Source organism: Gamsiella multidivaricata (assembly GCF_025024155.1).
Source record: "Gamsiella multidivaricata strain RSA 2152 chromosome Unknown BC939scaffold_48, whole genome shotgun sequence".
NCBI classification, from domain to species: domain Eukaryota; kingdom Fungi; phylum Mortierellomycota; class Mortierellomycetes; order Mortierellales; family Mortierellaceae; genus Gamsiella; species Gamsiella multidivaricata.
Genome location: NW_026251756.1, coordinates 101,247 through 124,674, shown reverse-complemented (window position 1 = coordinate 124,674; position 23,428 = coordinate 101,247). Strand labels below are relative to the sequence as shown.

Below are 23,428 nucleotides of genomic sequence, written 5' to 3'. Positions count from 1 at the left end.
ATGTAGAAATGTCTTTTATCTCGAGATGTCAGCCCTAAATAGTTCATCATTCTAGTCATGAGCGCTACAAATACAGGTTTTTATTTTCTTCACGTTTCTACAGGGATTCCTGCGGCAGCGCCTGCCTCGTCATCAGCGGAACTTCTTTTCCGCCTGCCCATCCTCCATAATTCACCATACACTCGCATCCACAGCCCGTAGGACAGACCGTGTTACGCTCCTGCACAAACCATTGCCACATGTGCTCCGAATGCCCGCCATGCGCACACTTGAGACAGACGCTGGTCCGACCGCGGACCGAGATATGACAGATCGTACACTTGATCCCGATTCGCATCCGCTTACAGAAATCGCACTTATAGCTCGGATACAGTCTGTTTTCACATTCAAAGCACTTGTTGAAGATCTGGGGCCCTCGCTTCTCGATCCCTAGGATTCGCTCGAGTGGCGAGGCATCCTCCTTGAGTCGATAGCTGATGTTAGGTTTGGATGTCAGGAATTTGAGCAATTCGGTGCGTGCTTCAAACAGCCCCCAACTGTACATCATTTCGGCGTATAGTAGACGCCATGTGTTGTGTTGGGACTCTTTGGCTGGGTCCAGCAGTTGTATGCTCATCGGCCTAGAATTAAGAGTAGGATACTGTTTAGACACAATTGGTTGAAATGTATACGGACTGAGCAAAGAAAAATGTCAGTTCTGCTTACGTCTCATCCGAGTCAAAAAAACCGCCGTTCATCTTCACCATCTTAAACCCGCTCGCCCGGACCGTATGCCGCTCATTCTTCTCAACAATGGATGATGGAGAGGAGCTCGATTCGCGTCGATGTATCGGCGCCAATTTCGGGAGCAGCGTAGGACTGGTGCCTTGCACTGAGTTGTAAGAGTCGCGCTTGCTGTGTGTATATGGCAGTGGTGGTCCTGAATCCCTTATTGTTGATGATGCCGATGCTAGTGTGGACGATGCTGCAGTGTCCTGTGCAATGGTTGCTTGGGTGGCATAGGCATTCGTGATGATGGGCGCCACAAGCGGTCCATATCCTGGGTTTATGTCAGAATAGGCCTCTCTTAGTGATGAAGGTGTCGTAAGAGGCGACGTCAAGGCTCCATTGTATAATCGACTTGGTGTTCTTCGCATCGATGAAGAGTATGAGGTGCCAAATGCCGCGGTAGTAGGTGAGACTCGGTTAAGATATGGCGATATCCTTGTCGTTGCAGGTGTTCTTGCACGCACAGGACTCTGGTCCATGGACATAGGCGTCGTATTACTAGGGAGCCCAGTGAGTGACCTTGTGTTGCTGGGCTGTCGGCTATTGAAGTAGTCAGGTACATCGCTTATTGGCGACTGACGGTATGGACGATAATGTGCTTGTGGCTATATGTGTGTCAGGTAATATGTAGTGGTTCGTTGGCACAACTAGCTAATGTTTACCAACATTTACAAGGTTACGTCTGCCCAAATTCGTCTAACTTACAGGTGTTATGCCTGTCACTGCAATTGTGTTCCTGAAAGGATCCTTGAAGACACAAGAGAGCAGTGCCAGCATCTGAATATCCCCGTGGCGCTCAAGATAGGAAAAGCTGTTTTTAGGGCGATAGAAAAGAATGAGAATCTTGATATGAGGATATGATAGACACACGAAATAGCCACGAAACAAACCCTACTACGATAGGCCTCACTTACAGCACATCGACCAATTTCCTTCCCAGGGGATGGGTGCCCCATCGGACCTTTTGGTAAAATGTATCCTCTAAAACAGGAACGAATGCCATGCCACTGTCGCGACGTTGCTTGGCATGACTGGAGCGGTTCATAAGATCCAACAGTTTGTCCGGATGTGTTTGCGAGTTCATTTTGGAAATTTCGGTCTTGTTCATCTCGAACGTGACAGGATCCATGGGTACAGATAGCGTTAGAATTAGCGCTGCCAGCTTCCAAATCTTGTACAAGTCCAGACGTCCCAAGTATCGTGCCTGCAGCGCGTTCTGCTCGCAAATCTCCGATACATTATCACCGTTCAGCCTAAATGGCATACCAAGAATAAGAAGAAGCGTCAGCTCCTGATACGTAAAAAGGAAGCAAAGGGTTCTGTTAAACAGGAATCGACGACATACGTATAAGCGGCAGCCAATCTCGGAGATACGGGGAGTAAGTGCGTGATATCCTTGAGGTATAAAGTACTCCGAGATTGCGGCTGCGCTTTGAAATAGACGGGTTGATCTTTTGGTTTCCTGGTGACGCGCACAAGCTCCTGCTTGGGTTTGGTCTTTGTAAACAGGTTGGGCATGGGCCAGAGGTCATCCTGGTCGTCTGCATCTGCGACAAAGCTGGACACCGTTCCTGCCAGTCCCTCAGCCCCGCTAGGCAGACGCGAGAATGCCTTGTATTCACCCATCGACGCGTATGTTCGAGGGTGGGTGTAAGTGTATGCAGCCTTAAGCAAAGCATTGCTGCGCCCAGTCGTTGATATACTGGTAGTCGTAGCATGAGGTGTACGGAGTTTTGAGAAGAACGTAACAAGTTTTCCTATATCCCACGATTACACAGAAAAAAATAGCAAACATTTAGAACTGAAAAAATATAGTCCACAACTCCGTACGCTCCAAGATGAGAAGGACTTGTCCTTACCGTTAGTGGCAAAAACAGCTCCACATAGGCAAGGAAACGGGACCTGTTGATCCCTCTTATCTCCCGCACCGCTATCGCGCCCTCGAGATTTCCGTAACGGGTTGACAATCGTGTCCTCCTCATCCGAATCATCTCCCTTGTCTAAGGCTTCGTCTCGTTTGTCTTCCCCCAGCAAGCATCGAATGATAGCCTCCAAACACGGCAACCCCCTGGATGCATGTGTCGCTGCAATATGGTCCAGATTGGCTGCAATTTGAGCACGTGTGGCCATTGACAGCATCCCTGACTTTTGGATCTCAAATGTTGGAGGTGCCTTCTTGGGATAGAATTGCGGGAAAGAAATATTGACGCGAAGAAACGACACTCCCTCGTTTGATCGAAGACTGTTGAGGCTGATTGTGCAGGTCCTGCCAGCAACATTGACCTTTTCAAACTTGACGTTCTGGAACTTTTGTCCGACAGCCGCAATTTCTGTAGCAACAGTCTGTGGTGATGCACGATCCGGCAGCCCAAGCTCTCCGCTAGGCTTGACCATCCGAACACCCTGCATCCATACCAGCGGCGACGGCGCCTTCCTGTCCCTATAATATCCACCGTGGCTACCCACAGGACCCACTGTGCGAGATGACATCGATGTTCTGAAGGGAGTCATCGTAGAGAGTCGATTGCCAGCTAGGACGCGTAGCGTCGATAGTGCCCTCGATGGTGTTGCCGTCATATTTTGAGGTGGCGGGTCCCTGAACGACATGTTTTCATACATTGGTGGATATGGTGCAACGTCGATAGGCGTTGTCGCTTTGTGATCCATGGCCTCCAACATCTTGTCGCTTATTGGCCACAATCGAAGATGTTGGTCCTTGGACCAGGTAACCAGCTGAAAAAGTGTTTCGTCTCCAGCTTTGCGCACACGCCAGACAAACTCCTTAACCGTGTCTGTATGGCCCTCAAATTTGCAAACAGGCTCCTCCGAATGGTCCCGATTCCAAAGTAAAAGCGCCGTTTCGGTTCTCTGAGGCATTGTCAAAATGCCATGACCAAATGGAGTATGCCTTGCACGCCAAACGGGGGATTTGGTCGCAATCACCTTGTGAGGCTGACTAGGATTGTCAATGTCCCAGAATTTTATGGTCTTGTCCAAACTGCAGGTGACGATATGATTCCTGTGCTTACGACTCCAATCAATACCATTGATCTTTTGCTTGTGAGCCGGAATGCTAATGTATGGGGAAGATCCTTTCCTGGTATCCCAAACTTCCACCTTGGTGTCGTGTGCTGATGCAAGCGTGTACTCATCCTTTCTGTTGAACTTGACAACTGTTGCAGCAGCTACATGAAATGAGAAATACCGTTGGATCGATATTCATATTCGTATACCGCCAATGTAACACATTAGCTGCTCCTTCAAATGCGAACTCTGCTTACCAGTCCATGCGCAAAACGAGTTAACGGGCTTCTTTGGTGTCCTGAGATCCCACAGATGAACAAACGTGTCTACTGAACATGTTGCAAGGAGATCTGGATGAAACGGCGACCAATTGATATCGCTAATGGCTCTGTTATGCGCATGTAGGATGAGCTCAACTGCGCGCGGTGCGTTATGGCTCAAATTCCAGATGAGTGCCTTTTGATTTGACTGATAAAAGCGGAAAAGTAGCATAGGCACCGTTATAAAGCCATGCTGTGGAGAAGACCGTGCTGTGCGGTATGCCAGATTAGAGTTAGTTGAGCACTTACCGTGGATGCGATCCAGTTTTCTCGACTGAAGTGTGGGTTCCACTGTACGTCTGCCACCTCCCATTTTGTCAGATGATGAAGTAGCCGAGGTGGTTCATATGGGTTCTCAAGATCAATGATGAAAAGTCCTTTCCTCCTGTAAAACGTTCATAATCGTGAAAGAATGTTGTATCGAATACCGTTAGTGATCAGCTGAGGCTGAGCGCAAGGACATCGAACGACTTTGCCATCTTACGCTGCAAGTACGACATCACGGCTGCTAGGCGAGATACTCATGCTCCCGACAGGTTGTTCCACGTGGATAGAGAGTTGTTGAGTCATTGTGTCGACGAACGATGAACCTACGCCATTGCTGAATGTCGGAGCTCTCGGAAGGACTGAGGAGGACGGGTTCCCGTGTATGGTGAACTGGGAACCCAAAGATGTTGAAAGGCGAGGGAGCGGTTTAGGACCTGCCTGACGCGCCTCCCTTACCATAGCTTTGTCGCCCTTTCTGCTGCTGCTGCCGCTGGTTTTGTTGTGGTCTGTTGGTTCATCGTCAGGGTGGTTCGCCTGGCCCAGCTGTTGGGTCTCCGAGGATAGAAGTTGCTCTTCGTTCTCCTCTTCCCGGCTATCGCTCTCGCTGTCGTCGCTCTCCCTGGCTTCGTTCCTGCTCCTGTTCCTGTTCATTGCAAATTTAGGGAAAGGACGATGGAGTTCCTATAAAAACGATCAGTACGTTTTTTTGTGGGCTACATGGTAGGAATTACATATTAGATTGGAAATAAAGCACCGGCCTACACTTCAAAAGAAATTGATATGAGCAGCATCTACTCATCCGGAAAGCTGATCATCCCAAACGATACGGGACCATAGCTTTTGGATAATAAAGTATTATCGTTTTTGTACAAGGATGCAGCTATACTATGGTATGTGGAGCCTGAAAGACTGCCGCTGCAACCAGGGACATCGGCTTCTTTTTCCAATGTTCATCAGACGCCACTAAAATGTATGTGCAGCCAATAGGACATCTGCCCTGGTCTGTGGAAAAGAGAGTTCTGCGTTCTGGACGCGTCTGCGTTCTCAGGCGAGGCGAAATGAGGATGTCAGGTCTCTAGGCACTAAGACTTATCAGACATTCCCTAGGTCTAATACCAGGTTGGCCACCTGCTATAGAAGACGATCGAGCAAGGCTGGGTCTTGCACAAAAGCCCTGTGCGATCGGTTGTGCAAACACCTGTCTATGAGATAAATGAGGGTCTTTTCCAACTTCTGTGTTCGCCTTGCTGCTCCTTCCTCTACACAGCTCCTCAACCCACCCTCATCTTTTTCTTTCTTTCTTTTAGGGTGCTTTTAGGCCAGTCGTGCCCCTCTTGGGAGGGATCTGCCACCGATTTAGCACCGTAGACTCCTACGTTCTATTCTCCAGCATCTTTCTGAGACTCTTTCCATGGCCATGCCATCACAAGCAACTCATTATTCGCCGTGTCGGCATACCACCTGTCGTCTGTCATCTCATTGATGCTGAACATCCGTTTCCTACCATTGTACCCTTCACAACTCCTGTACTCCATTGTTATTTATCTCACTATGATTGCTACGCTCGCCTTTCATTGGAGGTAGCCTTTTGTTGGAAAGAATATTCACTGAGGGTGGTAATGCTAACGTATAGTTTTCCTTGGACCAGGGTCGTATGGCCTTTGGCAGACAAATCCGCATCATAATGTTTTCCGAAAAAAAAAAATGCATGTGCCAACATGCCATGATACCAAGACCTTGCTGTCTAACGAAGCAACGGAACCACGAATATCGACGCAAACCGAACAAAAGACAGGACAATCACAGCTGGGAATAGAAGCCATGGGAGGTTTTTTCAAACAAAAAGAGACGCCTGCTTGGCGCGCGAATTTATTGCGTGCTGCGTCGTGGGCTCCTTCGGCGCGTGTGTCGACATACTGGACAGAAATTCGAGACAGATAGACTCCGCCCAATAGAGTACCGTATAAGTTGCGAGGTGATCTAATTCAGGATGAATGCAGAAAGCAACATGAGCGTTGCATCAGGCTCCTGTCTTGCTCCCCATGAACTCCCTTTTCCTACACTTGTGTCGTTTTCTTTTTCTTTTTCTTTTCTTTTCTTTTTTTTTTTTTTTTTTTTTTTTTTTTTTGTAGTGGAGTAAAGAGAATAAGGCCCCAAAGGGGGCCTTCAAAAATTAATTCGCATTACCGCGCGATATAATGCGATTCGATCCTCAGATGGTCAACAACTCTGGTGCTTCTGCTCGCTCCTAGGTACGCGTGCCCGACCCCATCATTAAGTGTCCCTGTCTACCCATTGTGTGCGGGGATTAGAGTGCGCGTCACGTTCACGCTGGAGACTTTCAGGGGAAGAGTGCGTACCAAAAAGGTCATTGCATTCCGCTAGCCATTGTCTAGGACCATTGAGGTCTGAGCCATTTATGAGGAAGAAGAGAAGGGAGAAGAATGGTCTTTTTATACTGGAAGGAGGTAGTCACTCGGAACAATTGATCAAACCGTTGGACCATGTTCATCCATTTGCAATTGTGGGACCCTTTGTTCAAAAGCACAGCAGTCAATTTGCATGTATGAGACAGTGCATGACTTTTATTCAGTAATGCTGTTGAAGTGAACTTCCAACCGTATTTTACAGCGATCAAAGAAGAAGTTTTCCTGGCACACACGTAATCAAAACAGCGCTGCAGACATCCTGCTTCTTCGACTGCTCTGAGTCCTCAAGAGTCGGTTAGCTAATCAACGCAGCCGACCATATCGAATAGGAGTGTGAATTTTGGCCGCTCTCATAGTAGGACAGCGACTATTTTTTTGTATGAAGCACGACATGCCATGATGCTATGAGTAATCGTTGGCAGCATAAGAATGGATGCATCGCTCCCTGCAAAGGCACCTTCATGCGTCTGGGACACCACACCTTTCATAAGATAGAGAAGTACCACCAGCCTTTTTTTTTTTTGCATCCGCAGAGCGCACTTTGTGTGAAGATTCATCTTTCTTTTGTACACAACTTTCGGCGAGGTATTTTTCGCGTCAAATTGCGCGGCACTGAACTCACTTGTGCTGGAGACGCTTCTCCTTCCTTCCTCTCCCCACTCTGCACTTTCCCTCCTCCAAGATCGTCCTCGAGGGGCTCGGCTACGGTCGTGCGAAGGATCGCTCACCAGCGCATAAGACAGTAGACTGTGAGTCTAGGGGCGGAGACATCATGGTCAAGGGTCTGTCAGGTGGCCCTGATCCTAGGAAAGGATTCTGGAGCAATCTACGACTGCGATGGCTGGTTCTTTGAGGAGCACACCAGCAGACCCATAGTCTGCAAACCACTATCGACACATGGAAAACGAAGGCGCGTTGGGCGCGTCCTCTTGAATAAAGAGAGGCTACAAAAAGAACGCGAGAGCTGCGCAAGACACAACTTGAGCTTGAGCTATCGTCAAGCTAAGCATCGTTTTCTCTAATATGTTCCAATGGCGTTGCAAATCGATGTCTTAGCTAACAATTCTTTTTATCGTGAACACCAGCTAGAAAGCCCTGGGCAGCGTCGGTTATAGCTGTACTAGGTTACGCTTACAAGACCAAGTCAGCGCGCCAGCAAGATATCACAGTTATCCAAATCGACAAGCAGAACGAAAAGTGGCAGCTGCAGTAGCACTGACGCGCACAAAGCGCGACCGGGCTTGAGACACGCACAAGGAAATGTCATGGAGAGGACATCCAGGCGGCACCGGTGACATTCTAGTTGAGACTTGAGTCCGAAAGTGCATTATTGACTTGGACGCAGGCGACATTGTTTTCCATATCGATAAAAGCGAAACCAACCGAGGCAAGCGGGAGACCGCGGGAAGCAATGCGGCTCCTGCAGGCTCGAGGTGAATCACGATCGCCAAAAGGACTCCAAAAACAGCCTCAGTAGACTCCTCAATGAAATGTATGAAGCACAGCAGCAATAGTCTTGGATGTCTTTGAAAATGACACCGACAGACCAAGAAACAAAAATCGGCTTCTGTGCACTCTGATGCACGAGGAGAAAGCCCTCCATAATTATGCATTGCTGTGTATGGTAGCTGGACATGCCCACCTTGCTATTCTTTTCTGGAACGGAGAGACTCAGCTCGCATCCGTATCAAGCAGTGCCAGGCACCTCGCTCATTCCTCAACTTAACACGTAATACATTGGCCACAGATATGGAGAAGCAATCAGTTATGTCTAATTTTATTTTCGACAAGTCTATAAGGGGTTGAGGCGATTGTTCTTCTCCATCTTGTCTCCACCTCCGACCTGCAATCCCGAGTTCGCTCTGAAGAACTTCCCTGATGATCCACTTCTTCCAGGACATGGCGTCGTCTGCATCTCTCACGGCCTCTGTCACTCTCTCTCCTACAAATGGGTATCCAACCATGGCTCCTTTCCAATGACAGCACGGCCAACTGCTTCCCCTGCTGCTGTCTCCTCCCTCAGTCTACTCGTTCTCGGCATTGGCTGACGTGCGCTGCATATCCAGTACCTCTTCTAGACTGCGGTGGCGCGACAGTTCGTCCAAAACTGTCTCGTCCACTGGTATAATCGACTTTCGGCGGAACTGGTGAAAAACTGGACCACTGTTATCAAATGTCTGCAAATCGCCGCTGTAGAGGTCCTGTTCCGCTCCTCCGTTCTCCAAAAGCTCTTCATCAGCTTCATCCGCAGCATCGCCTTGATCAAACGGCTCTAATTTATACAAGTATAGAGACGACGATTAGGATAATAGCTAAGCAGAGCTGACAGTTGTAGTAGGCGGCATCGCCCATGCTACGTTACCGAGTGGAACTGAGACAGGTTCTGCTGAAGGTGGAAGTGGCGCCGATACAGCACCTTGTGCCGAGAGATTAGCATAGTTCTCGGCCGCCAGATGCTCCAGCTGCTGCCACGTCTCCTCTCTGTCTTGAAGGCGCTTGCGGTCGCTATTATACGAGAGCACAGAATAAAGTAATCAGTATTTACGAATGGTCTCATTCTTCGTTTTCGTATGAAGCCTTGTGAGCACCGAAGGCCGACTTACTTTTGGCGTGCTTGACGATAGTGGCTCGTGCACTCATCAAACAGCTTGGGGGTTGCATCCATGAACAGCTTGAGCGCATTGAATACAAGGCCGTGAATGGTCCTATTAAAGGTACAATAACGGTGAGTGATTGAACTACAGCATCAATCAAGTAGGTTGACCGCATTACAACAGTATCTACCTGTTCCAATGTGTTTTCGAGTTTTTATAAAGAGACTGGAATACAATTGGCAAGATCTCGTTCGCGTTGTCATGGATCAAGTTAACAATGTACTCGTTGTTCCAGTAGTATAGCGCCCTTTCAGCAACCTAGTATAAGTAATGTCATTCGTAACAAGATAATTGAGTTGACTGCGGTGGTGGTGGTAGTGGTGATGCTCGCATGGATGAACGCGTCAGAGTCGCAGTACACCATAGATTAGTAGGGACCATACCTGGAAGTGGGGGCTTGAGACGCAGCGCGCAATCTGCGTGAACAATGGACCCTCGATTTTGACAAACTCCGAGGGCTCGATAACATCCAAAATCTCCTCAATTTCATTTAAAAACATAACTTCCTTGGGGCTGTTGACCTTGGGCCAGAACCTCAAAAGTCCGTGAACAACCTATTCAATGCATCTAGGGTGAGTTTTGTAACAAGTAAAACATGCACAGGGGTCTTCAAAAAAAAAAAAAAAGTGCTGCCAATACGTTACCTCTTCTGTTAATGCCGGATCCTTTTCCAAAAATTGCACCACACAGTAGGCCAGTTGTGGGTGATACAGTGTCAAGGATCTTGCTTTGTGAAGGGGTAGAAGCACTTTTGTGAGGAACGTCTTGTGTTCCTCTTTCAGTGGCAACGCGAATCCGTTGATGATGCTGAAAGGTTAACAAATAAATTAGGATATGTCAGTCCAAAAAAAAAAAAAAAAAGGATACGTGACAGATCCAATTGCATAGCAGCATCTTGAAATATGACGAGAAGAAATCCTTCCTGCGAGCGACTTGTTCATACCTTCCCAAGATCTCCAGCAGTTCTGCGATGCCGTTGTGTCTTTCCTTTTCATAAATGAACTGGAAAAACACGTTGTTGATTGAACGACGGATAAATGCTCGCAGGTTGAGAAACTTGCCGTAAATGCGATGGAGTGTCGTCTTCAAAAAGTCGCGCTCGCGTGGATCCTCGCTATCAAACAGCTCCAACAGCTATGATCGTATTGATGGGATAGAGCAGGGCATGACACGTTGAGTTTCAGAAAGCAGATATTTAGACATGCGGCGATGCCGCAGTACAATGCCTCCTTTTGACTTACCTGAAGGATGAAGTGGTGATCGATGAACTTCTTTGCCATGTTCGTGTTGAAGTCTGGAGATTCAATAAAACGAAGAAAGAATTCGTACACGATCTGCAGATGGGGCCATGCCAACTCCAATACAGGCTCATCCTCCTCTGGATCAAAAGCTTCTCCAGTGGGATTGACCTGCGGCGGGATTGTCCTGAAGAGGTTGGTCGCAAACTATGAACAGAAGAATTCGCGGTTAATTTGAGGCATATAATGCGTCGTACAGAATAGAAATTACAATGGTCAGACGAACATACCATGCTCACGACCTCTGGATATACGGGTTCAGTAATAACGCCTCTGTTGTTAGTGATGTAGTCCAGGATTTCTGTCAGGGCTTGGCGCTTAATCTCCTTGCCCTTCAGCTCTGAGGACGCGTCGTTGAAATCAAACACGACTGAACACTGCCCAATCTTTCGCAAAAACAATTCCTGTCGATCAATGTGCGCCACTTCTATGAGTTTTTCAAGACGGTCCAAAACAAGCGAGGATAGGAAGACAACGTTGTTAGTTGCATATTAACCAGGGCATGGACACGGTATTCATTCTGGTCAGAGAATGAGCTACTTGCCATCCAACGCTTGCAATCTCTCCAGCGTAACACGTTCTGTAACATGAAATCGTGACGATCGCTGTCTCCTAGGTGTTTTGCTGATAGGAATCGCGTCCTTGGGTGCGTTCTTCATCCTGTTAATTGGTCCGCTCTTGGGAACCTCCTTCTCGCCAACGACCTTTCCAGACGGAGACGCAGGGCTCGTCGCTGATGGATGGCCTGCAAACTGCACTGTTGCCTCGGTCTGGTGATATTCGGACTAACGCAAGCGCACAAACAGAAAGATACGAGAGGTTAGGGGAAAGACAGAATATACAAGATTGCGCATAAACAATTGACGCTTGAGTGGATGCAAAAAAAAGGGGGGGATTAGAGGAAGACAACATTGCAGAGCCAGAGGTACAGGTACGGACTAGGACAGCTGCGACAGTATCAAATAATAACGACGATAGCAATAACGAAACCAACGACAGTACAAAGTCAATATCCCCGCCCCCCTGGTCTCGGTAATATGAAAAAAACAAAAACAAAAACAGATTGTGTGTAGAAAGAGGAGGGTGGATGACACAGCAAAGTGCTAGTGGGCGATTCTTACAGGCTCCGCATTCATGATCACAATAGTTGGAGGATGACTGTCGCGCTGATCGTGTGTCATGCTACCGCCACTGTTGCCACTGATGGGGTCGATGTTGCTGCTGGTGTTGTTTTGATTGCTTGCAGCCGTATCTGATACGTTTGCGTAGACGTTAGTGGCACTGGTGTGTACCTCGACAGGTGTCTGGGAGGTGTGGTTATGGCTTCTGGTGCTGCTGTTACTGCCACTGCCACTGCCAATATTGCTGTTAGTGTTCGTCCTCGTGTTCGTATTCGTATTGAGGCCGCTGGAGTCGCCCGTGTTCCAGTTGTTATTAGAGCTGTTGGAGCTGTTGGAGCTGCTGTTCGGTGAGATACTGGCCCCGTTAGTGATGTGGATGTTGATAGGGTTGCTCTGATTCTGGCTGGCAGCAACAGAGGAGGATGGCTCGAGAGCTTCGGTTGCAGCAAGGACTGTGGTCGTGGAAGAGTCGGCACTCGGGCTGGTGCTGGTGGTGCTGGTGCTGGTGGCGTTATTGGTGGTTTTCGACTTGTTTCTTGTCAAGACACCCTTCAGGCCCTTCATTGAGTTTCTTGTTTGGGGGAAGAGGGAAGAGAAAAGGGAAGAAGGAAGGAAAGAGACAAAATGCAGAGCAGATGAAAAGAGAGGAAGGGAAAAAGAGGGAGAGAGAGGGAAGGAAGGACGGATGGAAAAAGAAGGATACAGTAGAATATAAAAAAGAGCACAAGAATAAGAGGAACGGTAGTTCTGCTTTTTCTTTTTTTTTTTTTTTGCTGGCAAATGCAGAGCAAAGCAAGGAAAGAAAGAAGAGCGAGAGAGAGAGAGAGAGAGAGAGAAAGAGAACGAGAGAGAGCAAGGAAGAATGCACAGTGAAAGATGCAGAGACAACCACCACCACCACCAGGTTAGCAGCAGCAGCAGCAGCAGGAGGAAAAGGAAACTCCTCGCCTCCTCCTCCCACTGAACCTCCCAACTCCCAGTCCCCCAATCCCACTCCCCAATCCCAATTCAATTTATATTATTTTAATACGTGTGTCTGCGGTGTGTGTGCTCTCATTTTCAATTGCGTTTCTATGGATTCCGCTCGTGCAAAGGGGTGGCAAATGGAGAAATGGAGAATGAACTTGGACAGGGGGACGGGTATAATTAGATAGCCTGTCTGGGGACGCACGCGAGAGTCTTCCCTTGAAGTTAAAAATCCTTGCTCATCCATTTTTATCCCCTTCCTTCCTTCCTTTTCTTTCGCGTCCGCTCCGCCTTAGCCCCGTGTCGATGTGCTGATTAAGATCAGATGCAATGGTCTCCCGGTAGAGCACAAGCGACCTGGAAAAGAACCATCGAGAGCACCTCACAAGCCTTGCCACCAAGTAGACCCTGAATCATTAAGGCTTTTTATTTTATCTTATTTTATTTTATTTTATTTTCGTATTCTTATTCTTATTTGGCATTGGTGGCTATGAGCCCTTCTTCCTTTCTCTTCCTTTTTATTATATTGCAATAAAATAAAAAAGAAACGGAACGGAACAAACGCGCGACAACAGAATACTTATGCTGCTGACCCCACCTTGGGTTTATACCGGTATCGTTCCAATCCTGCCCTGACTTCCTCCTATAACAAAGACACACGAAGAGTATCGAAACAAGTCAGTGGATCAGTCAATCAACCAGTCAATCAGCCAGTCAATCAGTCAATACTAGGTAGCGGTATGTTGTCGGGCGGGCGGGCAGAGGGAGGAGGGAGGAGAGGAGGGGCATAGAGTATAAAAAATGGATTAAGGTCACTTACCATAGAAACGTCATTGTTCGCATATACGAGCACGCTGTCCTTCTTACTAACAGCACCGCTAGTCGCAGATTTACCATCGGTAGTTGTTGGTGCCGATGGAACCACTGTTGTCGCTGTCGTTGTCGTTGATGCTCCCGAGACAGCGGCCAGCGTCGTGGGATCCGGTGATGATGTGATATGTGGGGTATGCTTCAAATTATGATTCAACTGAGCGTTGGGAGTACCTGTGGAAAAAGAGGACGTTCCTGTTCCATCAGCAATCGTAGCAGAAAGCGGCCCACCTGGAAGAGAAGGCGGGAACGAAGGTGGTGGCCTGGGAGGCATCGAGCCCAGTGGAATTCCCGGCGCATGCATTGGAGGCGGCATTCCCGGAGGAAGTCCTTGAGCTCCATATGGTCCCTGTAGTGGCATTCCTGGAGGAGGCATAAAGCCTGGTGGCGGTGGTCCGTTAATGAATCTGGGGGGAAAGCCTGGAGGCTGCTGTTGGGGTGGCATGGTGAGCGGTGCTCCTGGAGGTGGTCTCTGAGGCGGCCAAGATCCAGGCGGACCCATTTGATTGCCGAATGGCGGGAACTGCTGAGGTGGGCCAGAATGTGGCATACTGTGCGTTTACACATTGTGATTACAGAGAGAGGTTGACGGCATGAAAGGTATTAGCATGGGTACAAACATGGTAAGATCAACACTGTGATCCAGCGAGCATTTCATCCTGCAAGGCCAAAGACTTACCTTGGTGGTGGCATTCCATATGGCTGCGGTGGTCTGGGCTGATAGAATTGGCTATATGCAGCAGGCATGACTGAGGCAGCAGCTGGAGGCATACCTGGATATTGGAACTGACCTGGGTACGGGCCATGATTGGGTGGAAGAGACGCTCCAGGACCTGTTGCTCCGGGAGGGGTCATGGACATACCTGGGGCCATTCCTGGGGCCATTCCTGGGGCCATTCCTGGGGGCAATGGCGTTGAGCCAGGGGCACCGGAAGCCATTGTAGGAGCACCATAAGGGCCAGCAGGAGGGCCAGTGGGAGGACCAGTAGATGGAGCCGCGGCGGCCTGCATCATAGCTTTGTGAGCAGCCAATTGACTTTGGAGATCCTCTTCCGAAAACTCGAGAGGGGTTGAGTTCAGCTTGGGCCGTTTGCTAACATGGTCATCAGCAGCGTCCTGCTTTGCGTTGTATGCGATAACATCCTCCTCAGGTATGCCCTCCATGCCATAGATCTCCAAATCAGTCGACTCGCGACCTACGTTTGCGTTTGGTACTCTACAAGAACAAGAACAAACAATGGCAAGAGGCAACCATTTGTAAGTTGTGATGGTACGACAAAACAAGCCATGGTCCACTTTTAGCACCGGAAGCGATCGCTACTTACTTGTCAATAGTTTCCTTGTGGACCTGCATAACATGAACGACCATTCCTCCGGCAGTGTTGAGTTTTTTGTTGCAGCGATTGCATTTGAAATGCTTTGCTCTTTGATGGGAGATCAGGACTTTCTCGTCCTCGAAACTACGTTCGCAGTACCTACAGACAAAGGACAAACTTGATCAGTACAAACGAGCAGAACAAAGGTTAACAATCAGATTAAACGGACAGAGACATACCAGCACCAAGGGCGCACAACTTTCTTCTTGTTTTTTTTTGCCATTGCCCTGTAATTCGTTGTTGTTGATGGTGTTGTCGAGCGACCGAGTAGGAGTGATGCAATGAAATGGTGAGTACAAGTCAACAAGTTTAAAAGAACAGGAGATCCATATCTTAAGGGGCAGTTCTTGTTCCTGTGAATTTGCCACCATGTTTTTGCCTGAGCGCTCTTGAAGTGGAAAGATAAAATATATAACAATGCTTTGAAGAAAACAGATCAAGTTTTATTTGTTTGGCTAGCCTCCCATGCCAATCGTTTAGAAACGGAGCTTGGTGAAGAACCACTTGTTCTTGCCGCTGTTGTATCTGGAGACAGAAAAGAGCCAAGACAGGATCAAAGTTAGCAATCATTGTAGAATATATTGGAAACACCACCATTCAACGGCATTGAGCGAAATGTTGCACAAAGTGTGTTCCCCATACCTCTCCTCGAAGAGCTTCTTGATGGCCTTCTTGGCTTCCTCGCGCTGGGAGGGCTCCTTGAAAGAGTCGACGGTGAGGACAGACTTCAAGGTCTCCAACTCCAGGCCGTAGCTATTGAAATGAAAATAAACCAAAAGCGAAAGAACTCTATGATGAGTATTCTATCCATCCAAGCAAAAGAAAAATTCCAATTGCGTTGCATCCTCCATTGAAAAATTGAAAACTGTTCCTACCGGGTGGGCATCAAGTGGTTATAGTTGATAACCTTGATAAAAGGCTTGACCTTGGAGCGCTTGGCGACGCGCTTCTTGCCCATGTTCTTGGTGATCTTGAGGGGGTAACGCTCGACACCAGCAACAAGAGCGTGACCGTAACCGCGCTCCTTGGTTCCCTCATCGACATGTAATATTGGGAAAAAAGAAAGAGAAAAGAAAAACAACAAAAAAGGCAGGGCACAGGTCATACGAATCTTGCACATATTTCCAATGCGAGGAAACAGTGTAGAACATGAAAAACATAAAGTTGCAATAGCGCGAAAATAAATGGGATGAAAAATTACAGAACTCCAGAATAGCACCAATACCCCCTCACTCGCATATCCTGTATCCCGCAAAAGAATGGCATATCGCACTGGGCTGTTCCTGATTTTGCTGCAAATGACCACAGTAATCTGAGTAAAATGCCTGTCTCCTGACAGCTATCATTTGCTGTTGTAGTATGGCAATGAAGTAGATCGCAGCTGGCCAATGTTGTCGCACTATATACGCCTTCTGTGCGATATGTCCAAATGGAAACAAGGTGATGTTGATGATCCCTCTTTGTCGGCAAAAGTCCTTATAAAAATCGTCGAAGTTTCGAGTCAAAGAAAGCGCCAAGTGGAAGCAAGGGTGGTGATAAGTGATGAGTGAACAAAAGATCTTCCAACTGCTTAGTGCCCTGGGGGATATGCTGAATCAGATTCTCCACATGAATTTTGAGGTAAGCGCATCCTGATCCTGATCCTGATCCTAATGATTGAATCCATGGCCGAATGTATTCCCTGTAATACTGCTTCCATGTCCCGATCCACCAGATAAAACATATAAAAGTCCCTTTGAAAATAATTCGAAAGCAGTTGTTGGTTTGCTATTTTTCACGATGACGGCCTTCTTGCCGGCGTAGCGACCGTTGAGGATGACGGCGACCTACAGTGATTTTTAAGATGGGCGATGTAAGTTGGATTGTCGCCACTCGTATCTATCCATCGATTGCAATCAACGAATCTTTCGCTGTCATCGGCCACAATATGCCGATGATATACATCCATGGGCCTTATGATCGCCAGGATTATCGATCAATACCTTTCCTGACTTTAAGAACTTGACCATCTTGATGCAGAGAGATAGAGAAAAGAGAGAGTTCTATGCTTGATGCAACCGTAACAGCAATAAGACCACAGATCCAAAATGTTACAGCGCACGTGATTATCGCCACCAAAACTTTATTTCTCATTCCTGGCCTCAGCTACATCCTCCTTGGCTTCTCCAGCGCGTGTGGTCTCCAGCGGCACTGAGGATTCAACCTTGGCGTCTGGGATTGGCTCATGTCGGTCAACCACTGGATTCTGAGCCTGGGTCTGCCTTTGCGGTTCGTTCTTTACATGCGTCTGCTCCTGGGGTTGGAATTGAGCTTCTGTTTCTGCATGTCTCCTGTCCTCCTCGCGAGACGCAGGGTCCATATCAATGCGAATGATAGGCACATTAGCCGAAACCGAAGAGTATCCATTGATCTCACTTTCTTTGACAGTTTCTGAGTCACTAACATCGGTAGGCCCATGGACTTTGGACCCATCCTGAGAAACATCGAGCTGAGCATCCGATTTCCGTCGGGGAGCGGCCAGAGATGGCATAACCCACTCGAGACCTTCGTTCTCAACCACCCTCTCGTCAGGCACGTCCTCTAAAATATCTTGAATACCCGATACGGTTTCCAGGTGGCTTGATATCTCACCCCAGATCTTGGCAAGCTCGTCCTTGTCTGCGCATGTATCCTCAAATTTCTTCCGGAGCATATCAGGATTGGGAACGTGGTTAGCGGTGGTCTTGCTTGACGAAGAACCCCCAATGTTTCCTCCATCTTGACCATTGCCGGCACCACTACTGCCGGCAGCTCCAATCTTGGATCGGTCCCAGTCACTGCGATCGCGCTCAGGCGTTGTAATCGAATGCGAGGTCAAGAGTCGATTATTGACCCAGAAGAACTCGTAAGACCCGGTATAGGAAATCTGAATAAATGCCACACCTGTCCGATGGACGTACTGAATATTCTTGTAAGGCGCTCTTCTATAAGAGTAGTTCAGTTGTGTCGATGGCGGATACAGTTCATCCGATTCCATGTCCAGAATGAACCCATGAAGTTTTACCAGCTCCGTAAAAAAGTGCATCTTGGGAACTTGAACCGGTTCAGTAAGTGGGTCGAGTGACGAGGAAGGCTTAAAGAAGCCCTTGGTGAGCGGTGGACGTAAGGCAAGTTTGATGGGGACGGGACATTCAAACGGATTGAAGGCGCGGCCCTGCGAGTCTTGCTCGATCGGTGCCTCCACCAGGCGGAGGCCACACCGCTCCGCAGTTCTTCCCCAAGATTGCAACATGTCCTCAATCAGCCGCGCAGTGCACCCCAGCCAATGCAGCTGGAAGTGATAGCAATGCCTGATGTTGTGCGCCAGATCAAAGTGCAGAATTGCTGTCTCTCTCCGCTCGCTCCGTTTGTTCGGATCGACGTCAATATTGATAGCCCTCGACATCTCAACCCGTTTTGGTGGCGCCAATTTTTGCAGCATTTCCATGCGCTCCTTAAAAGACGGCGCTCCATTGTTCGACGGCTGAGTTGTGTTCGTTGCAGTGGAGGCATTGCCGCTTGCGGTTTGCGATACCGAGCCTAGGGTTGCGATTGATCCGCCCGTGGATGCTGAAGCCAGTTTGTTGGAGGGTCGTGTTTGCTTTTCAGAAGTTGGATCTGGATCCTTATCCCTTGAGAGAATCTTCTCCAGGTCGACATCTCGTCTCGTCAGAGATGTGGTTGTATTTCTGAACCAGCCTCTCGTCTGTTTTCCAGAGGGCGCATATTCGCCGGAGAATTGGTAAAAGTAGTGTCCGTCCATAAAGTGGTGCTTACCCAGACAATGGATAAACAGACCTTTATCGAACAGTTTCTTTCCGAAATCGGTTGCCTCCTCCCGGGTTTCGATATCGACAAAGTTGTGAATCAACCAGTCCACGACCTCATTGCCCAAGAAGACACTGTTGTAAACTCGCAAATGCCACCGGCGGTCCTGCAACTTGATCCCAGTCAATGGATTTTGAATAGCCGTTGCAATTATCTGGATCTTGGAGTTACGAGTGAGTTTCTCGGGTTCCGCCATGGCGGTCATATTCAAACTAGCTTGGCCATTGTCTTGCTCCTTTCTCGACAGTTCTGAAAACGCCCAGGCTGCAAAGCTGCAAGTGATCAGCTGCACCTTGACCGATAGATCTTGTTTCCTCGAGGATGATGACGAACGCTCGTTTTGAGTATCGTTGTAGCGCGCTTTCTGGAACAGATCCAGAAACTTTTGGAATCCTGCGAGTCGCATTTCCTCCTCGTCCAAGTGCTCCCCTGCAACATTGGTCAGATTATTCGACGCTACGTGCTCCATAGGTATCAGGATGAAACGAGCTCGCCAGTACAGAAGCTCCTCTGTAAGCTCCTCCTGATATCCTGAGACAAGGTGGTCTAGATAATTCCATTGGTAATGTGACAACAACGGATAGGTAAAGGATAGATTCCGCGGCATGTAACCGGGAAGTTGCTTGGCCCATATGACACACTGATACTTGATATTCTCGGGCTTATAGTTAAAGCGTCTCTCGTACCGCTTCACCTCGACGTTGCCCTGCACAGCATCGATTGAAAGTCGGTGGACCTGTTGTCCCATGCTGAGATAACAGGCCTTATCCTTTGTGCTGTTGCCAGGTGTGGTACCGTCTGTCGTTCCTGCATCTTTGCTTGGGAATTCCATCGGGGCATGATCCTGCGCACCTCCTAATGCAGCCCTGGCGCTAGAGCGTTTGGAAACTGTTCCACCACCGACCGTCTCTGTACCTTTCCTATCCGATGATGTGCCAGAGACGTCTGTCTTGACCGCATCGGTTGATGATCGAGCCTTTCCGACAATAAGTTGAAATCCCTGCGCTAAGCGATGGTAAATCAGCTCCTTCATTAGGGACTTGGCCTTGAGGCGTCGTTCCTGGTCATTTTCGACATAACTTCCTGCTTCCTCACTTGGCGAGATGGTGTGAATATACTCTGAATAGAGCTTTCGAAGCTCCTCATCGCTCGGGAAGTAGTCGGTCGTAAGCGGTAAAGATGCCGGTGACATTAGTCCTCTCCAGGCCTCTGTGTTCGACAGGCCATCTGTGTAGACCTCGCTCCGAATTAGATCAGTGGACGCAGAGCGCCCCTGTACCCGTGGAAAAGCGTGCTGCCAACGCCTCAGATGCGATGTCATGGGAAGGATGGTCCGAGGAGGATTACAGGGATTGATGGAAGCCTTCAATGATTTTAGCCGGTTTTGAACAATCTTGCCGAGGCCTCCAGAGTTTGACGCGAATGGTCGGTTGCCCTTGTCGCTCGAAATAGATCCTGTATTGCAAGAGTCAGCTCCCGATATCTCCGAGGGCGCCCCGTCATCTTGAAGTGCCCGTTGATTCCGCGATATGAATATTGGTTTGACTGTGCTCGAACTCAGGAACCCTGGGTCTTCGTCAGTGCTCGCCCGAACGTGGCCAGTCTTCGATCTGATGTCGATGTGACCCTGCATTGAAGTGCGGCCGTAGTTGTTTTGTTCACCAGCAGTGTCGTCCTGAAACTCGCGCTGCCCTTTTATCTCATTATGATTCTCAAAGTCGTCTCCAATGCCCTTGTCCGGTTGCATGACCGCTCGACTTTCCTCAAGAAATCCGTTGGCGCTTTTTAAAGAAAACGAGACCCGTCCTGGTACGGCTGTCATATCCTTAAGAACTTGATTCTCGTGAATGATGTTTGACGAACCTCCAATCGTCATCGCACCCCAAACTCTGGGCAGGCTCCGTGAGATCTCGGGGGCCATCTTATTATGATTCGACATGGACTGATGCGCAGTGCCTCCGAGATATGTGTCGTATCGACGCCCATTGCTGACGATCCGTGCAGCCGGGGATTCCAGGTTGTCCATTGACACAGCGTCTCTGGTTAATCCGCGAGGCGTGTGGTTAGATGATGAGTTAAGGTGCTTGAGCTCCGCTGCCAAAGGTGAGTTTGGGTCAGAAAAGATGTCGTCATCGTGTTTGTCAAAGTCGATCGACTTAGAGAGATGGCTTCTGGCGGTGAGGGCGTCTGTAGAGCTGAGTCGCTTTCCGAACGGGGCCGAATACTGCTGATTGTAGTTCTCATTTAGATATGGGATCGATATGCTTGAAATCTCGTGTTCCATAATACCCATCATCTGGAGCTCGTACATCTTGCAGCGGGTATAAAACTTTTGAGGGTTAGGCTTCTGCGAACTGACGTAGAACATGCAGTCGACCCAGTGGGGCATCATGTAGTAGGTCACCAAAGGGGAGGAAGGAAATGTTGGCGGCGCGTCGTAATAAAGCGGATCCGACATATCCAGCAGTACCTCCGATGGTGGACTGAGCTTTGACCCTAACTGTCCACCTCGTACTTCGGCTGGCGACTCCTTCACTGACGGAGGACGGGAGTTGGGCCGTGAATGAGCGCTGACGGACCGAGGGTTAAGATTGCCGTTGCTGTTGTTTGTCGCGCTGGAGCTCGTAGACAATTGATCGGTCCCCTGAATCATGAGTTTGAGACCATCGCTATCACTGGCAGGTCCCTTCCAGCGGAAAAGCGGGACGATATGTGCTGGTATCTTTGAGAGGCAGATCATGTCAAGTCCAATTCCTCCGCTGATCATCCTCTCTGTTGTCAGGCGCAGTAATTTCTTGTCGACATCAAATACTCCGGATCCAGGCGTGATGACGACTATTGATAGCCCTGTTCTCTGTAGATCCCGATCGACATAGTGTTTATCCAGTGAATTCAGTGCCAAATTAATAGATTCCAGGACATTGCCCTCGAACGCAAAGGAGTTTTCGCCTGACAGAATCTGGTATTGCCCTGCAGGACGCAGTAAAATGTCCCGTTGATAGCGCATGACCTCCTCCTTGAGCGGGATAATGGCAGTTGTCCAGTCGGTCCTGGCCTCCCAGTCAACGACGACCTTGTAGAAGTCTTGATAGTAGCGTCCCTCCTCGTCCTTTTGTAAACCCGTCTGGCCTCCGGGGTAACCATCGACGCGAAACCTTGCTTCTTCCTCTTCCTGATAGAATATCCTTGAAAAGAGTACAATCGACACAACATGATTGGTGGGGGACTCCATTTCTGACTTGCCGTCTCTCTTTCCTCGCCAGCGAGCAAAGAGGTTTGGAAGAGCGCCGAAAATTACCCTCTCAAAGAATATCTCCCCATCCTCGTCGAACTCCCACATCTCGCGGGACATTTGAATGAAAATAAAGTACTTGGCAGACTCTGAGCGGAAGATTATCCTTGTTTCTGATGTGATGCATGCACTGGGAACCTGTTGTCATATTCAAGTTTGAGTACAGGTTTTAGGATGCTAAAGAGGCAGGGACCCTGGCAATAAATTGATATTACTGCGAGTAGTTTTAGCAAAGCTTACCAATCGGTTGCCGACGTAAATATCCTTGACTTGGACCCTAATACAGCCCAGATATATAATCTTTTTCGCCTCATACACGCATGATCCCACAAGACTCGTCCTCAGTCGCCACATGTCGCTTCGTCCAACATATTGGTCTCGGAAGGTCAACTCCACGTATGTTGCCGCGTATTGGCTGGGATCCGCCTAAACGTTCCCAAGATTCAAAGGGTGCGTATTAGTATTTCCTACCGGCCCACCAAGTTTTAAACAAGCATGATAGTATTGTTGCCTGTATTACCCTTTGCACAATAACATCCTGTCTTGGTGAAAGTCCGAACGCTTTGGCAATATTACTAGCCAGCGAGACCTGAATTGCAGCACCATTAATAATCTGATCATGATCCTTTATTATTTCGTAATTGCACGTATCGCACCATACCTGCCAATGGGCCTTAAGATGGGTATCTTTGTCAAGACCAGTCCATTGAATGATCAGCTTTTTCGAGGTGTCTTTCGGAAGGGCAGGATCATAAATCTCAAATAGGTCATTCGGCTGAACGTTTGGGAAGCAGGCGGGATCAAGCAGAAAGTCCTGCCTTGAGTACAGGTCGTTGTGCACCCAGAGGATTTTGGTCGCGTAAGGTGGAGTAGCTGCTGAAGACAATGGCTGATTGTCATTTGTCGATGTGCTTGTGCTATTTCCACCTGCGGATAGATTCTGTTGAAGAGGAGATGCCCCGCGTGCCGGTATAGCTCCATGTCCCACTGAGGGTCCTGTGGCTGTTGTTGAGTTGTACATACTATGCAGCAACAGTTTAGCAAAGGGGTATAGGTTATAGGTTCTGTACTTTTCGACTGGGTCCAAAAAAAAAAAAGGCATTTCATCTCTTACATTAAGAATCTAGTTCTTTTTTTTTCGATCCACGGAGTTGGAGATCAGATGGTGATCGCAAACGTTTGTGGGGTCGAGGGTCG

The 23,428-nt window shown here is 48.5% G+C and overlaps 6 protein-coding genes across 6 annotated transcripts; all 6 read right to left on the bottom strand.

The window, feature by feature from the left end:
• Window positions 1–60: 60 nt before the first annotated feature.
• Window positions 61–5,042, bottom strand: BC939DRAFT_456668 (uncharacterized protein). Its single transcript, XM_051556367.1, has 9 exons — window positions 4,597–5,042; window positions 4,362–4,497; window positions 4,050–4,260; window positions 2,628–3,953; window positions 2,114–2,525; window positions 1,683–2,021; window positions 1,474–1,579; window positions 706–1,373; window positions 61–620 (listed from the first exon to the last, which is right to left on the bottom strand). The coding sequence occupies exons 1-9, from the start codon at window positions 5,028–5,030 to the stop codon at window positions 98–100; spliced, it is 4,155 nt and encodes a 1,384-aa protein (XP_051410495.1). The 5' UTR covers window positions 5,031–5,042; the 3' UTR covers window positions 61–97.
• A 3,516-nt stretch (window positions 5,043–8,558) lies between these two features.
• BC939DRAFT_213889 (protein phosphatase 2A regulatory B subunit) lies at window positions 8,559–11,753 on the bottom strand. Its single transcript, XM_051550727.1, has 10 exons — window positions 11,305–11,753; window positions 10,991–11,187; window positions 10,704–10,907; window positions 10,406–10,596; window positions 10,107–10,269; window positions 9,846–10,016; window positions 9,593–9,720; window positions 9,412–9,513; window positions 9,171–9,313; window positions 8,559–9,080 (listed from the first exon to the last, which is right to left on the bottom strand). The coding sequence occupies exons 1-10, from the start codon at window positions 11,417–11,419 to the stop codon at window positions 8,833–8,835; spliced, it is 1,662 nt and encodes a 553-aa protein (XP_051410494.1). The 5' UTR covers window positions 11,420–11,753; the 3' UTR covers window positions 8,559–8,832.
• Window positions 11,754–13,275: 1,522 nt separating this feature from the next.
• BC939DRAFT_213914 (uncharacterized protein) lies at window positions 13,276–14,393 on the bottom strand. Its single transcript, XM_051550729.1, has one exon. The coding sequence runs from the start codon at window positions 14,265–14,267 to the stop codon at window positions 13,566–13,568; it is 702 nt and encodes a 233-aa protein (XP_051410493.1). The 5' UTR covers window positions 14,268–14,393; the 3' UTR covers window positions 13,276–13,565.
• BC939DRAFT_213892 (uncharacterized protein) lies at window positions 14,069–15,375 on the bottom strand. Its single transcript, XM_051550728.1, has 3 exons — window positions 15,273–15,375; window positions 15,043–15,192; window positions 14,069–14,933 (listed from the first exon to the last, which is right to left on the bottom strand). Exons 1-3 carry the CDS (start codon window positions 15,314–15,316, stop codon window positions 14,393–14,395), a joined length of 735 nt encoding a protein of 244 aa, XP_051410492.1. The 5' UTR covers window positions 15,317–15,375; the 3' UTR covers window positions 14,069–14,392.
• Window positions 15,376–15,564: 189 nt separating this feature from the next.
• On the bottom strand, window positions 15,565–17,129 carry BC939DRAFT_456658 (ribosomal L27e protein family-domain-containing protein). The gene is made up of 5 exons (XM_051556366.1): window positions 17,076–17,129; window positions 16,862–16,919; window positions 15,969–16,134; window positions 15,736–15,846; window positions 15,565–15,618 (listed from the first exon to the last, which is right to left on the bottom strand). Exons 1-5 carry the CDS (start codon window positions 17,100–17,102, stop codon window positions 15,570–15,572), a joined length of 411 nt encoding a protein of 136 aa, XP_051410491.1. The 5' UTR covers window positions 17,103–17,129; the 3' UTR covers window positions 15,565–15,569.
• An 86-nt stretch (window positions 17,130–17,215) lies between these two features.
• BC939DRAFT_478587 (uncharacterized protein) lies at window positions 17,216–23,252 on the bottom strand (the record flags this gene model as incomplete). Its single annotated transcript, XM_051558776.1, has 4 exons — window positions 17,216–22,369; window positions 22,472–22,657; window positions 22,752–22,820; window positions 22,893–23,252. The coding sequence occupies 4 exons, from the start codon at window positions 23,250–23,252 to the stop codon at window positions 17,216–17,218; spliced, it is 5,769 nt and encodes a 1,922-aa protein (XP_051410490.1).
• Window positions 23,253–23,428: the final 176 nt, after the last annotated feature.

What these genes read in the sequence shown, in the direction of transcription:
- BC939DRAFT_456668 (XM_051556367.1), bottom strand. Translation starts at nt 5,030, where the DNA reads ATGAACAGGAACAGGAGCAGGAACGAAGCCAGGGAGAGCGACGACAGC. An exon ending in CTCGTTTTGCGCATGGACTG is followed by an intron (nt 3,954 to 4,049) that starts GTAAGCAGAGTT and finishes CATTTCATGTAG; the next exon opens with CTGCTGCAACAGTTGTCAAG. An exon ending in AGGAAATTGGTCGATGTGCT is followed by an intron (nt 1,580 to 1,682) that starts GTAAGTGAGGCC and finishes CCCTAAAAACAG; the next exon opens with CTTTTCCTATCTTGAGCGCC.
- BC939DRAFT_213889 (XM_051550727.1), bottom strand. Translation starts at nt 11,419, where the DNA reads ATGAAGAACGCACCCAAGGACGCGATTCCTATCAGCAAAACACCTAGG. An exon ending in ATCCGGCATTAACAGAAGAG is followed by an intron (nt 10,017 to 10,106) that starts GTAACGTATTGG and finishes TGCATTGAATAG; the next exon opens with GTTGTTCACGGACTTTTGAG. An exon ending in TCTCAAGCCCCCACTTCCAG is followed by an intron (nt 9,721 to 9,845) that starts GTATGGTCCCTA and finishes TACTTATACTAG; the next exon opens with GTTGCTGAAAGGGCGCTATA.
- BC939DRAFT_213914 (XM_051550729.1), bottom strand. Translation starts at nt 14,267, where the DNA reads ATGCCACATTCTGGCCCACCTCAGCAGTTCCCGCCATTCGGCAATCAA.
- BC939DRAFT_213892 (XM_051550728.1), bottom strand. Translation starts at nt 15,316, where the DNA reads ATGGCAAAAAAAAACAAGAAGAAAGTTGTGCGCCCTTGGTGCTG. An exon ending in GTTGTGCGCCCTTGGTGCTG is followed by an intron (nt 15,193 to 15,272) that starts GTATGTCTCTGT and finishes CTTTGTCTGTAG; the next exon opens with GTACTGCGAACGTAGTTTCG. An exon ending in CACAAGGAAACTATTGACAA is followed by an intron (nt 14,934 to 15,042) that starts GTAAGTAGCGAT and finishes TTGTTCTTGTAG; the next exon opens with AGTACCAAACGCAAACGTAG.
- BC939DRAFT_456658 (XM_051556366.1), bottom strand. Translation starts at nt 17,102, where the DNA reads ATGGTCAAGTTCTTAAAGTCAGGAAAG. An exon ending in AGTTCTTAAAGTCAGGAAAG is followed by an intron (nt 16,920 to 17,075) that starts GTATTGATCGAT and finishes AAATCACTGTAG; the next exon opens with GTCGCCGTCATCCTCAACGG. An exon ending in AACCACTTGATGCCCACCCG is followed by an intron (nt 15,847 to 15,968) that starts GTAGGAACAGTT and finishes TCATTTCAATAG; the next exon opens with CTACGGCCTGGAGTTGGAGA.